The 15,168-nt window shown below is 51.7% G+C and overlaps 1 protein-coding gene across 3 annotated transcripts in view; it reads right to left on the bottom strand.

The window, feature by feature from the left end:
* Positions 1–5,233, bottom strand: part of SMAD7 (SMAD family member 7) — a 32,444-nt gene extending 27,211 nt beyond the window's left edge. For 2 of the 3 annotated variants that reach the window (XM_001087560.5, XM_015121923.3), the window contains exons 1-2: positions 3,018–5,233; positions 1,627–1,680 (exon numbers count right to left, since the gene is read on the bottom strand). In XM_001087560.5, the coding sequence (XP_001087560.2) occupies positions 1,627–1,680; positions 3,018–3,630 (667 nt within the window). In that variant the 5' untranslated portion in view covers positions 3,631–5,233. Of the gene's footprint in view, positions 1–1,626; positions 1,681–2,472; positions 2,651–3,017 lie in introns of those variants that run through there. The other variant, XM_077975477.1, reaches the window with a different exon arrangement.
* Positions 5,234–15,168: the final 9,935 nt, after the last annotated feature.

The following is a 15,168-nucleotide window of genomic DNA, read 5'->3' as shown; positions in this document are numbered from 1 at the left end:
TGAGGTCCTGGCCTGGCAGAATGACTGCTTAAATCCTGAGAACAGATTTATCCCAGTGTCTCTGCAGGAAACCCAAGGGAACATGGCCTTTCTTTTCTACGGTTTTTGGAGGTTTCTTTTCTACGGTTTTGGAGGTTTCATTTACCCCTGCTGGTCTTTATCCCTGGGGCTAAGGTCACTGTTCTCTCTCTTTTAAGGAAAACCTCCAAATTTGAAGAATATGGAAGGACAAACAAAAACAGGTCAGAGGTGGCCCCTTGGAAAACTAACTTCATAAAATAATTCTGGATTCTTTAAGCCAAAACCCAGTCAAGTTACAGTCTTTAGGAAAACAAAGCTTGGTAATTCCAGTTAATGTTTGTTACAAATACAGAGAGCTGGGTATCTCCTCATTAATAACCATTTATCTGGTGTTTTGTAAATCGAAAGCAAAATATCACATGCTTTGCGGGCCACTTATTAGACCGGCACCAGGCAAGCAGGAACGCCTTCCCAACTTGAGGGAGCTGGTAGAGTCCCAGGAGGACTGGCTGCAGAGTATGGGCTTCGGTTACACATTCATTAAAGTATTTAATTTATGACAACGCCCCAGCAAAACTTTTAATTAGTGAGGGGAAAGGCCCAACAGCCAAAATGCAGAAGGCGGAAGGACTTGCAGAATTCCAGGAGCTAAATGGTGCCCAACTCTTCACTTTTCCTTCTCCCAGAACCTTGGCAAAATAAAAATGTCCCAAGTATTAATGTTTTTTCAGGCACCAGTATACAAGAACAAAAACCAAGGTTACACACGGCCTGTACTTGTAGCAAACAGATCTATCTCCTACTGTAAGAAGGAGCTCCAGGAATTGAGGTTTGTCCTTGTTGTCACCCCAAAGTTCATTTTGCTGACCCCGTCCCCAGCACTGTGATGTCCAGGGATGGACTCCTGTGCTACTGCCGGCCAGAAGTTGAATGCAGACAACCACAACAGGGCTGGTGCCAGTCTCAAATGGGCTTCTGCCCTGGCTCCATGCCAGTCAGTGACAAAGCAACAGACAGGCAGAGCTGTGCTCAAAACTTTGACGGCCCCTATGGAGAATACTGAGAAAACCCCGGGAGAGGACTGACTTGCAGGTGACTGGGGCAGGGGGAACCTACCCTCCTTTCACTGCCTATACTTCTGAAACGTTCCAGTGTCTACTCTAGACCAAAGTCTTCTTTGAACCTTTTTAAACCGCCTTCCCATCTATCTAATCACGCTTTCCATTATTGCCGTTGATGCTCCTGGCACTCACGAAGTCTCCAAGTTTTCCCCATCAACCAGTCCTATTTGGTTCCCAAGACACTTCTTTCTGGACTAAAGCTTCCACGTATCAAAGCTGAGCCCACCGGCTACAGAGCGCAAATACAGGAAAAAGGAACAAAATGTAAAGCATATCAAGGGAACATCTTTGCAAAAACACAAAACAAAAACCCAGTCACAACAGAAAAATTCACCAAACTTCCAACAGAGGAAACCTAGAACCAAAGTGAAGTGAAGCAAGTCCAGCACCTCTCCAAGCCTTTGCCTACACACAAAAAGCCAGGTTCTAGAGGCTCTATTTCTAACTTAAGATAGGAAGGATATTTTAAAAATCATCTACTCACCAGTTGGTTTGAGAAAATCCATCGGGTATCTGGAGTAAGGAGGGGGGGGAGACTCTGAAATTAAAAAAGCAAGAGAAAATAAAGGCCCAGCCATGAGAAGAGAGATAGAAACTTATGATAACAGAAGCATTCTTTTAGCCCAACTGTTTGTCTTAGCTGTGGGGGTTGGAGGCAGGGCCGCGAGGCGGTGATTGCCTTGATATTTAGCTGTCAGATAAACAAAAGAGGCCGCCTGGCGCCAGCCTCGGCGCTCCGCTCCTCCACGTCTGCGGCCGCCGCCGCCGCCGCGCTCGGCTGGCCCGGCTGGAAACCACCGGCTCAGCCGGAGCCGCGCACTTCACAGTTCACAGGCGGGGGGCGACCATACCCCCTCCCCGTTCTCGGACTCCAGACCCAGCTCCCAGCAACCTCGGTTCCCCGCCCTGGCCCGCCCCCCAGGGGTGCAATTCACCTCCGCCCCCGCCGGTCCGCTGGGCACCCGCGCGAGGGACACGGGGCTCCCCATTCCCAGCGCACTCGGGAGATGCAGCCCAAGCGTGCTGGTGAACTTGGGGGATCTGCGGTCGCCCGGGGTGAACCCTCACATCACACTCCGTGTACAGAGACATACAGAAAAGGAAGGAATGGAGAAAGCTGACAGGATAAAAGGGAAGAAGTTTCAGGGTCTCAGCCGAGAAGCCCTGGCCCCAGCGCAGTAAGGGGCGACAACGTCACCGAGGCGCAGGGCCCCACTAATCTATAGACTTATCTGTGCGGAAGGAAGGAAAAAGTAGGGGACACCCAACTTCTCCTGGCTGTTTGTTCCTCTGCACCCTGGGGCTGGCAGAGTTGAAATGAGACAGATACCCAGTTCGGCCTTCCATCCAACTCTCTTTGCCCCAAAACTCCAAAGCTGCGCGGCCACGACAGTGTCTGGGCCACTTGTGTTCGACGTGATTCTCCTTATTTACTGAAGGAGTAAATACGGAGACCTTCCAGCCTTTTTATAGCATGCTTCTCCCAGCCTTCCTTGGCGGGCCTGGACCAAATCCAACTCGGTCACACACCTCAACGCCTTTCCGGGTGCGGGGAGGCGTGACCCCCCCATCTCCCTCTGCACCCCCTTGTTGATCCGGAAATGAAGGCGTCTAATTTTTAACCGCAAACTGTGTGCAGGAGCAGTGCCCATAGACCCCTTCGGGGCAACACAGGAGAAATCCTGGAAGGGAAACCCCAGGGAATGCCCTTTGAGTTTCCCCGTGTCCCTTCTCTACTTTCGGCCCCCAGTCTCCTCCCAGGAGGGGATGCACACTCCCCCTGGAGGGGTGGCTGCACAAACGCACTGCCCTAAGGGCTTTTCTTCCAGCACTGGCGCGCCGGAAAATGCTGGGGGTAAGGGGACAACTTCTCACCTAGTTCGCAGAGTCGGCTAAGGTGATGGGGGTTGCAGCACACCAGCTCGGGGTTGATCTTCCCGTAAGATTCACAGCAACACAGCCTCTTGACTTCCGAGGAATGCCTGAGATCCGGCCACCTGAACACTTTGCACAGCAGGAGGGGGAGCGAGTAGGACGAGGGCGGCTGCGCAGGCTGCGCGCTGGCGGGCGCCCCCGGGCCCAGCCTGCAGTCCAGGCGGCCGGGCAGCAGGAGGCACGCGGTGCGCGTCCCGCCGCGGGACTCCACGGCCTGGAGCAGCAGCTCCAGCTGCCGCTCCTTCAGTTTCTTGAGCACCGAGTGCGTGAGCGCCTTCAGATCCGCTTCGGCGCCCCCGGCCGCGCCGGCGCCCGCGGCTGGCGGGTGGGGATGGTGGTGACCTTTGGCACCTCGCACCGCCTTGCCCAGGCAGCATCCAGCCCTGCCCGGGCCGCCGCCACCGGCCCCATGCGCTCGGCTGTCCGTCGCCCCTTCTCCCCGCAGCTCGCCGCCTCCTCCACCTCCCCCCGCGCCCTCCTCCTCGTCCTCGCCGCCGGGCGCACGGCTCCTCCAGAGACGCCGGACGAGCGCAGATCGTTTGGTCCTGAACATGCGGGGCGAGGAGGCGAGGAGAAAAGTCGTTTGGCGGCTAAGGAGCGAACATGACCTCCGCACACCATGAAGAAGTCGGGCGCCGAGTTGGGGCAGCAGGCGCAGGCGACAGCAGCAGCAGCAGGGGCCCGGGCAGGAGCGGCGGCGGCCCGAGGGGCGCTCCGTGGCATGCGCCAGTCTCCCGGAGGCCGGGGCGCGCGCGGGGGCCCGGGGGCGCCCGCCGGGGATCGGGGGCCTGCGCTCCGGCTGCCCCACCCCGCGCGGCCCGCGCCCTGCGCGGCTCTCCGGCCCCGGCGCGCCCCGGAGGAACCCGGCCGCCGCTTCCCTGGGGACGGCCGAGCCTGCCCCCGTCGGCGCCTCCCCAAAAAGAGGCCCCCCCGCAGTGGCTCCCGAATGTCGGGCTCGCCAGCCTCGGATTCCTACATGGAAGGTCCGCGGAGGCAAAAAAGCGAAAGGCGTTCGGCTGGGCTGCTGGAAGAAGGAAAAAGCCTCTTTCCCCCTTGCTAAGCAACTTAATTTGGGGGTGGGGAGAAGCAGGCAATTAAAAAAAAAAAAAGCAAGCACGCAATTTATTTTTTTTCTCTATATCCTTAGTAACCGGATCTCCTCGAATTCTGTGCACACGAAGACTCAGGGGAGGGGGCCGAGTGGACTTCACCCCGCATGAGATGTCTGGCGAAATAAGAAGGCTCTCGCAAAACCTAACAACCAAATATGCAAAGCCCCAAATGAAAAACACCACCTCCTCGAACCTCTGAGGTCTGGGGGCGTCCGGCTGGAGCTGGGGTTTAAAAAAAGAAAATGTTTACAAAGTATAACAAGATGTTTGAGGGGTGGAAAAATGTATCCACGAGTTACATCCCCCCCTTTTTTCCTTGCAAAGCCCCGCTGGTCTTCCTCTCCTTCTGCCAAAAAAAAAAAAAATCGTGTATTTTTTTAATCCACAGAAAGCTTTGGCTAGACCGCTTCAATCCTGCGCATCTGGGTGGTTTAGGGGAGTCTCTGGTCTTTCCTCCTGCGCTCCTGGGGGCCCAGGTCCTCGGCGGGGACTTCCTCGAGGCTGGCGGGGGCGCAGGGGCAGAAGATGCTGCGGCGGCGGCTGAGCCCGGCGGGGCTGACAGCGCGGGGGAGGGCGGCGCGGCGGCGGCGGCGGCGGAGGGCCCCAGGCGGGTCGCGCGTTCTCGCCCCCCCTGGGCACAAGCTGCTTGCTAGTGCGGGGGCCGCCGGTGTCCCTTCCCCTGGCCGCGGCTGCCCGCCGAGGGTCCCCGCATGGGCTGCTCGCCTGGCCCCAGCAGCGGCGGCAGGAGGCCCCGGTGTCCTCTCGGCGCCTCCTCCTCCGAGACTCTCCTCGTCGCGCCCGGGAGCCTCCTTGTCCCCGGTCCGCCCTCTCCTGGCGCTCTGGTCCTTCTGCCGCCGCCAGGGGCTCGCCGCGCCGCACTCTGGGGCTCAGGGGCCGGGCGTTCGGCGGCTCGGCGGCGGCGGACTGGCTCTGTCTCGGGCAGCTCTCTCCCGCGCGGCGAGCGGACCGAGCACGGCGCCCGGCTGGCTCGGCTGGCGCGGCTCGGGGACAAGATCTTCAGTGCGCCGAGCAGCAAGCGAGTGTGCCCAGACCTCGCCGCCTCCCGCAAGGCCTCCCGCCCCCGCCCCCGCCCCCTTCCCTCCCCCTTCCTCCCCCTTCCCTCCCCCGCCCCCAGCCGCCGCCGCCGCCGCCTCCTCCCCGCCCCCCCGCACCCCCCCTCCGGCCCTCTGCTCGGCTGGTTCCACTGCGCAGTGGCGCGCCCGGCTCCGGCCTCGTCACGTGGCCGTCTAGACACCCTGTCGCTTTAAAAAAAAAAAAAAAAAGCGATTGTGTTTCGCAAACAACAGATCGGGTTTCTAAAAGCTATTTCTCCCCCCAACCCCCCGCCACCGCCACCCCCTCCCGGGGCTGTAGATGGGGTACCGACGGAGGGGAGAGAGAGGTGGGGGGCAGAGAAGCTCCCAGAATCGATTGAGCCCCGGCGGGAGCCATGGAGAAATTGGAAAAGCAGGGAGCACCGAGCGGGCTTCGCTGCGAGTTTTGGAGCTTAGAGAGCCGGTCGGTGGCCCGATTTCGACCCGGCTGGGCTTCGCGGTGGCCATCTCGCGCGCGCTCGCTCTAGCGCTTCATTCATTGGTTTTGTTTTAAAGGCCCTGGCGGCGGATCCCTTGGCCGCGCCGGAGGGCAAGGGGAGGAGAGCGCTGTCTCGGTTTAAAAGACATTTATACGGGACTGGACCGAGGCCCCGGGAAGTGTGCGCTGAGGGGAACAGCCGCCGAGGGCGGGGAGGCGGCGTGAATATGACCTCAGCGGCGGCCGCGCGCTCCCTCCCGCCCTCTCCGCTCCGGGCTCCGGTTTCTAGGACTGCCTGGAGAAGTGTGTCTTGTGCACAGCTATGGAATGCATTTGGCCGGCTGACGAGCTGCGAGGGGCAGCCTCCTGGCGGGAGAAGGGGAGCGGGAGGCGGGGGCTCGCCTGCGCGCCGCCCGCAGGTTTCCTCCCGGGCCCGGAAGACCTCCGCCACCAGCCACCCTGCCTCCTGGCGCGGGAAGGTTACCCAGCGAGCAGACCTGCCTAGGGCATTTATTTGCATGCAGGGCCTGTTTCTGGGCCTCGTAGCTTTCAAGGTGCTTAGGGTCAGAGAGTTTATACCTTGACCCCAGGTCCCGAAGAAACATATACTCAAGCTGGCGAGTTACTGCATAGAAACGGGCATGGCATTGCTAGGGCATGAACGCATATACAGCGTGAAAGCTGATGGCTCTGAGAAACGTAATTATTTAAATACACACACATCAGTATTGATGAGGCCACTGGTTGGCATGGTGATCTAACCTCACTTCATATTCAGTGAAATACGATTTAAAAAAAAAAAAAAAAAGCCATTGAGAATTATGAGATCAGGCCCGCAGTGAAACTCATTGGGGGCTTTGAAGAATCTTTTTTCTTTTAAGAGTCTCACTCTTGACCCAGGCTAAAGTGCAGTGGCTCGATGTCGGCTTCCTGCAGCCTCTGCCTCCCCGGATCAAATGATTCTCCCACCTCAGCCTCTGGAGTAGCTGGAACTACAGGCGCTTGCCACCACACCTGGCTAATTTTTGTAATTTTTGGTAGTGACGCGGTTTCACCATGTTGGCCAGGCTGATCTGGAACTCCTGACCTCAAGTAATCTACCTGCCTCGACCTCTCAAACTGCTGGAAGTACAGGCGTGAGCCACTGCACCTGGCCTTAAAATAATCTTTAGAAAAGGTGAAATGTGCCGGGGCTTGGTGGCTCACGCTTGTAATCCCAGCATTTTGGGAGGCTGAGGCAGGTGGATCACCTGAGGTCAAGAGTTTGAGACCAGCCTGGCCAATATGGTGAAATCCCGTCTCTACTAAAAATACAAAAATTAAACAGGCAGGTGGCACGTGCCTGTAACCCCAGCTGAGACAGGAGAATTCCTTGAACCCGGGAGACGGAGGTTGCAGTGAGCCGAGATCGCACCACTGCACTCCATCCTGGGCAACAGAGTGAGACTCTGTCTCAAAAAAAAAAAAAAAAGAAAGAAAAGAAAAAAAAGAAAAAGATGAAATGTACATCTCCTCAGCTAAATTATATGTTCTTTTTTTTTTTTTTTTTTTTTTTTTGAGACGGAGTCTCGCTCTGTCACCCAGGCTGGAGTGCAGTGGCCGGATCTCAGCTCACTGCAAGCTCCGCCTCCCGGGTTCATGCCATTCTCCTGCCTCAGCCTCCCGAGTAGCTGGGACTACAGGCGCCTGCCACCTCGCCCGGCTAAGTTTTTGTATTTTTAGTAGAGACGGGGTTTCACTGTGTTAGCCAGGATGGTCTCGATCTCCTGACCTCGTGATCCGCCCGTCTCGGCCTCCCAAAGTGCTGGGATTACAGGCTTGAGCCACCGCGCCCGGCCAATTATATGTTCTTAAAAGGAAAAGGCAGGAATGAATCTTAGCCACCTTTAGAGCTCAAGCCCTCTCCCCCTCCAGCAATTAAAAAGACTTATAACATATTAATACAATAGTAGATGCTTAATAAATAATTAGAAATCAACACTTAGGGCTTAAGGGGCATTTGGACCCTTCCTCCACCCCACCAAAAGTACCTTTGGTAACATACATTCCAGAAGAAATCAGCAACATTGCTTACATGATCATCTCCAGGCAAGGAGATCCTAACACTTATTGACTTGGAAGACAGTAGGATGCCCCAAGCAGTACAGAACCCTATTGGACAGGACAGAAGCTGCCATTCTGAACATTTACTGTGTAAGGCCACATAAGCTGCAGTTGTATAACATCATAATTTTATTGTAAATTAAAATATGGCTTGTTGAAAAGGGCATGGAAACCTTGTGTGTGTGTATAAAACATTCTAAGAAGCAACCTGTGAAGACAGCAGCCGAGAAAGCACAGAAGAGAATGGAGAAAGGGTGTAATCCCAGCACTTTGGGAGGCCTATCACAATAGGCAACGGAAGACGAAAGAGACAGAAATGGGATTTTTAAGGTGTCTGGGAAATGTATCATATTTTCCCCTTAGAAAGGCTTAGAAAGAGTACCAGACTAGAGGTCAGAAAATCTGATTCCAGGCTGGGGCGTTGTCACTCACTGGTTAAGCAACTTGGGCCAACAGCAATCCCCACATTAGGCGAGCACTTGGCAGCGTTTATAAGGTTTTCTGGGCAAGTTTCTGCCCTCGAGGGTCCCATCCCCTCTCTGTTCTGGGTCTCCCTAAAAGATCTTCACTTTTTTAGAGTGGTTAGACCAGGCTTCATAGCAACAGAAAGGACTTCAATAAGCAGAGAAAGCAGAGGTCATAATTCTAATTAAGCTTCTTGGCTAAATGGAGAATCTGAAGAATCTTTTGGAGATCTGGCCAGTAGTGCTAAGGCTCTGTAATGAGAGGCCGGAGCACACACAGGGCAGGTAAGTTTCATGGGTGTTTCAGGAACGGAGTCTGACGTCACGGTTTGTCTAGGTGGAACATGCACGTACTTGCAGAGATATGTTCCCATATAGTGTAATTGTAGGTGTATTAATTCAGGTGTCACCCCTCTCTACACGGCTTTCCTCTTCCATTTTGCTACCCTAGGTAGAAGCTGGGTGCGGTGCTTAGCAAGTAGCTACAATGATTGGTGCTGCTTTATAGCTCCCTGGCATCCCCTGAATCAGTTAACATCCCAACCTGCCTGATAGCCCCACCCCATCACATTCTTATTCCTCTCCTCTCCAAGAAAGAAGCCAGAAGCCTGGCAGTAGAGGAACTCCCGGCAGGCTGGTGTGCCTAGAAAGGTAGCTTCTTTCTTTCCGTTCCAAAGGCACAAAGGAGGCCAGCAAACGCCGTTTCAGACTATTCTGACCCTTAAGAAAAAGTTTAAGAGTTCACCAAACTATTGTGAATGAATTTGATTCTAATCATTTGCTGGCAGGGAATATGGAATAAAATAGCTCATTTGCAGTTGTTTATTTCCTGTTGTGGCTTCTATTTTCATCTTTTAGTCGCTTTGGTGATAGTAATCAAACCCTAATCATGGTGCCGCCACAAGTCACAGAGACCAAAATAACTTGCAGCAGAGTTATGACAAACAAGGATGGAATCAGCTAAAGACCTGGCTACTTAATCACCGGCCCCTGCCGCCCAGAGGACTGTGGGGCTGCCTCTTGACTGGCCGCTGGCTAGGAATCGAGAGGAGAGAGGAAGTCGAGGGAAGTTGCTCCAAGGCCCATGTTTTCTGAGCAGCCAGGGAAGGCAGTAGAGTGCACAGGAAGTGACCAAAAACGCAGGTGAATTCTCCACACCTGCCAAGGGGAGAGGCGGGCTTCTGGAGGGGCCTGACTTGAGAGAGAAAGAGGAGGGGAAAAAAAATCTCCAAAACTCTTGACACCTCAAAACAATGATAAGTAAAAGCTGAAAAGCGCCTGTTTAGAGAAGACAGGATTCTACCTTTCAGTTCTTTGCTCATTTTCAATGAATTCCAGAAGAGAAGGGCAAAGAGAGGCCCCAAAGCATGTATGGGTGTGTGTTGATGGGAGTGAGGACAGGGGTAAAGATTTTTTTCTTGCACAAGCCAAAAGAAGAAACAATTGAGGAGGCCAAAAAAGTATTGGAAAACATCAACATTTCTTGCACAATCATCCCCTGAAAAATGTGTGAGTGAGCCCTAAACCATCCTCAACTGGCAACAGTACAAATGGAAGTGATGGCTTATGAAAGGAAGACAGTACAAGGAAGGCTGATGGGATAATCAACGCTTCTTGGCTTCTCTTGGAAGAACAAGAACATAAGTGAATGAAAATGCATCTAATTCACTATCAAACAAAGATACTATAAGCCCGGAGTCCACAAATATTCTTGGATTACAGACAAGCTGTCAGCTGATCCCCAACATTTGCCAGGTGCCTATCCAGAGCATGCAACTAGGTATCAGGGATTGGAATGGGGGCAGGATGAAATGAATGTTGCTATGGAGGAGACGAGAAACATCCAGAAAAAGTAAAGAGTGAGGACAACAGAGGCATTCAAATCTACAGTCACATATAGAAGCAGTTTCCTCCAAGGTGGGCTACTGGACAGATGAAGAACAGAACTGGGAGGGGAATTTTACTCTGTATAATTTTGTACCTTTTGAATTCTGAACCATGTGAATGTGTTACTTATTCAAAAATAAACAGATTTAATTTTTTTTTAAAATATCTGCTTGCTTTTCTCATTTCCTGAAATTCGTTGTGCTGATGCCCTTGTAGAAAAGGACAAGTTGGCAAGGTCCCACGTGGAAATGATGCTGTAGATGGCTTCTCTCTCTGTAAGGCAGTTACTACAGGAAGAGGCTGGTGACAACAGAGGCCAATGTCTCATCCCAGACAGCAAGGTGGAGGCTGCTTCGTCGTGACCGTGGCCAGAGTCAGCGAGGAAACATGCCCATCCTAATCAAAAGTCATTCCAGATATCAGTCAGGTGCAAGTCCTAACCTGGGATGGACAGCCTAATAAATACTGCTGTCGGGGCAAGGCGCAGTGGCTCACGCCTGTAATCCCTGCACTTTGAGCGGCCAAGGTGGGCAGATCACTTGAGGTCAGGAGTTCCAGACCAGCTTGGCCAACATGGTGAAACTCCATCTCTACTAAAAATACGAAAAAATTAGCCAGGCGTGGTGGTGTGCCCCTGTAATCCCAGCTACTTGGGAGGCTGAGGCAGGAGAATCACTTGAAGCCAGGAAGCTGAGGGTGCAGTGAGCTGAGATCACCCCACTGCACTCTAGCCTGGGCGACAGAGTGAGACTCCATCTCAAAAAAAAAAAAAAAAGATAAATACTGCTGTCAGGATGACACAGGCACAGGAAGGAGCCTGCCCAATCTGAGAAAATGAGAGCTTTGCTTTTTGGAACAGAAATGTGTTCACATGATTTTCAATTCATTTAGCCAGCACTGATTCAGAGCTGATTGGAGCCAGGATCCAGGAGAGACCTCTGAGGGTTATAAATGTGAATATTAATCAGCCTTTGCCCTCAAGAAGTCCACAGTCTAGGAGAGCCACAAACTCTCATGAAATGGGATCAGTGCTACCCCAGCAGCAAGAATGGAGGCACTGACTCTAAGAACAGAAAGTCAAGGGACTTCTTCTGTCTGGGAGAGGCCGCAAAAGGTTTCCCAAAGGAAGAAATATTTTAGACTAGATTGGCTGAGTTGACTAGCCAGGCAAAGGTGATCAGAGTCCTAATTTTCCTATCAAAAAGAAAAAGAAGAAAAGATTACAAATATGAGCCACCACACCTGGAGCAAGGCCTGGCATGGTGGCTCACATCTGTAATCCCAGCACTTTGGACAGCTGAGGTGGGAGGGTTGCCTGAGCCCAGGAGTTGGAGACCAGCCTGGGCAACATAGTGGGAACTTGTCCCTACAAAAAATACAAAAATTATGGCCAGGCCTGGTGGCTCATGCCTGTAATCCCAGCACTTTAGGAGGCTGAGGCGGGTGGATCCCCTGAGGTCAACAGTTGGAGACCAGCCTGACCAACATGGTGAAATCCTCTCCCTACTAAATATACAAAAAGTAGCTGGGCGTGGTGGCTCACACCTGTAATTCCAGCTACTCAGGAGACTGAGCAGGAGAATCGCTTGAACCTGGGAGGCAGAGGTTGCAGTGAGCCGAGATTGTGCCACTGCACTCCAGCCTGGGTGACAGAGTGAGACTCCATCTAAAAAAAAAAAAAAAAGAATAATACAAAACTTAGCTGGGTTTGGTGGTGTGTGCCTGTAGTCCCAGCTACTCTGGAGGCTGAGATGGGAGGATCACTTGAAACCCTGAGGCAGAGGCTGCAGTGAGCTGAGATTGCATCACTGCACTCCAGCCTAAGTGACAGAGCAAGGCTCTGTCTCAAAAAAAAAAAAAAAAAAAAAAAAAAAGAACGAAATTTTGTTTTCTTTGAGCTGACTTTTCAATACCCAAGTGACACTTATCACTTAAGTGTATAATTTTATCTATAAACACCCCCAAGCCATAGGAAGTCAGTGATGAAAGTGAGGTCCCTGCAGTGGGTGGTCTGGGAGGGCATCTCCCTCAGAAGACAGTCTTCAGCCGGGCGCGGTGGCTCAAGCCTGTAATCCCAGCACTTTGGGAGGCCGAGATCGAGACCATCCTGGCTAACACGGTGAAACCCCGTCTCTACTAAAAATACAAAAAACTAGCCGGGCGAGGTGGCGGGCGTCTGTAGTCCCAGCTACTCAGGAGGCTGAGGCAGGAGAATGGCGTGAACCCGGGAGATGGAGCTTGCAGTGAGCTGAGATCCGGCCACTGCACTCCAGCCTGGGCGACAGAGCGAGACTCCGTCTCAAAAAAAAAAAAAAAAAAAAAAAAAAAGAAGACAGTTTTCTCTGTAGAAAAACTTTGGAGGAAAAACACTAGATCATCTATGGTTACAGAGAAGTTTCTCCTCAAATAACTATAGAGATCGCCATGATCTCCACCCCTCAGATCAAGAGCAGGCCTTCCCTGAGTCAAACTGGTTCATGTTAGGAAGTTATGCCAGTTTTAAGACAAGTGGAAGGGAAGTACCCTCAGCAGGGAAGTTGGCTGAGATGCCTCAGTAATGGGGGTACTTAAATAATGCTCTCAAATGCCAACAACAAAAAAGTATTATTTGCCATTATCGTATAGACGGTGAGACATACAGTTGGCTGATCCCGACAGGTACTAAAAAATTGATTTTAAAGACAGCAAAGCAAAGCAATCAGTGTTGAGCCTAACCCAGATGGACCCTGATGGGTCCTGGTGTTATTTCTCACTGGCCAAGTTGCAGACAAGTTCTTCATTCCAGCTTTCAGCCACACTCAACTGGGCAGTCCCAAGTTCCTGGTCACATTGGGCTACCAAATTATCCTTTTCAGTTTTCTGATTTTTTTCCTATTTTTATCTTCCCCATTCCTCTGCCAAAAGTCCTTAATGGGTCACTTTAGTGCTGACTGCCTAGTAAGTGCTGGTTAGGATCTGAGCTATGAGACATACTGGTAATCGTGAATCAGAACGGAAAGCTTGTGGAGGGGTGAATGATGCTTTATCCGTAGTAGGGAATTGGGACTAGAGCAAAGGGATCATACAGGTGACTGCACATGCTGACCCTGGCACGTGCTAGGATCCACCGGAGGAGTGAGGGCCAAGGCATCTTGCTCATTCTCCCGACGCAGACCTAGGAGAATAGAAAGGCCCTCAGCTCAGCTTTAGGATTCAATAGACTTTTCTGTGTTACTAGCTACAAGACCTTAGGGAAGTCTGTTTCTAGTCTGTCTACCTTCCTCATACAACAAACACTGAATCAACAATGTCTTGTGTCTTCTGTGTGCCAGACTCAGTGTGAGTCTCCAAGAACAAAGTCCTCACGGTGGGGTTGCTGGGAGGAGACCTTTACACCGCAAGAGCCCAGTGCTATGTAAACCAAGTGGTATACAGATGCTAATTATCATATTATCATGGATTCTGAGGTCCTAGCTGCCCAATAAGCACATTTTGCCTAATCTTCCGTGACTAGGAAATGAATTTTTAGAGGAGATAATTGTCCAAGTGATAGGGTAATGAAGAAGGAAGTTACTTTTTCTAGTGGCTGGGATTGTGTTTGTGTGGGGGGGTTTTTTGTTTTTAGTTTTTTGAGACAGAGTCTCGCTCTGTCATGCAGGCTGGAGTGCTGTGGCACGATCGTGACTCACTGCAACCTCTGCCTCCCGGATTCAAGTGATTCTCCTGCCTCAGCCTCCTGAGTAGCTGGGATTACAAGCGTGCGCCACCACACTCAGCTAATTTTTGTATTTTTAGTAGAGACAGGGTTTCGCCATGCTGGTCAGGTTGGTCTCGAACCTCAAGTGACCTCAATTGATCTGCCCGCCTTGGTCTCCCAAAGTGATGGGATTATAGCCATGAGCCACCATGCCCAGTCCCTTGTGTGGGTTTTGTAAGGACCAATTAGAATTCTGTCAAAGAGGTAAGGCTAGCATCTGAATTTAAAAACAAACAAACAAACCTGGGGAAATCTTTTCCCTGTTGGAATAAGAGAGGGGTAAGTGAGGAAACAATGTAAGTGTTTTTAATTCTTTTCTAGTACTACTATGAGTCATACATATTTTCCTGTGTCCTGGAAATATCTCCCCTGGTAATTACGAGATACAAGGAGGAAGTGAAGAGGGATTCATTTTCATGGAGAGGAGTTACCCAGTGGGCAGGATCCTGCAGTGCCCAATTTAGTTTTGATCTCCCTTTCTCCCATAAACATTTCTTTTGAAGGCTGTCAAGGTTAGGGAAAGATGATGTTATTTAGCATTGTTAGAGTCTGGTAGACTATAAAATAAAAATCTGGAGAAATGCAGTAAAATGAGGTTCAAGCCAGTAGAGATTATAAAGGTTGCATAGCCCAGAGAGTCCCCATCTTCAGTCCATCTTATTTGGTACTTTTTCTTTGCTTTTACTATTTTATTGACTTTTGAATAGGCAATGCATGCACAGTGGCACACAATTCCAAGAATACAAAAGGGGAAGAAGAGAAAGATAAGGCTTCCTTCTACCTCGGCTGCCAGTCACCCATGCCTCTCACTGGCAGCAACCATTACAGCCAAAGAGGCAGAACATGATCAGGCCTCAGCAGGGCGCGACGGGTCACGCCTGTAATCCTAGCACTTTGGGAGGCCGAGGCGGGCGCATCACGAGGTCAGGAGATCGAAACCATCCGGGCCAACGTGGTGAAACCCCGTCTCTCCTAAAAATACAAAAAATTAGCTGGGCGTGGTAGCATGTGCCTGTAGTCCCAGCTACTCAGGAGGCTTAGGCAGGAGAATCGCTTGAACCCAGGAGGTGGAGGTTGCAGTGAGCCAAGATCACGCCACTGCACTTCAGTCTGGATGACAGACTGAGACTCCATCTCAAAAAAAAAAAAAAAAAAAAAAAAAATTCAGGTCTTTGCTTTGCTCTCCAGTCCCATTTGCCTGGTTGACATCTCAAAGGCACCCTGAGCTCATTAGGTCCCAGATAGGCCATCTTCCT

This window comes from Macaca mulatta, chromosome 18, assembly GCF_049350105.2.
Source record: "Macaca mulatta isolate MMU2019108-1 chromosome 18, T2T-MMU8v2.0, whole genome shotgun sequence".
Classification (NCBI taxonomy): domain Eukaryota; kingdom Metazoa; phylum Chordata; class Mammalia; order Primates; family Cercopithecidae; genus Macaca; species Macaca mulatta.
This window is presented reverse-complemented; position numbering and strand designations above follow the sequence as displayed.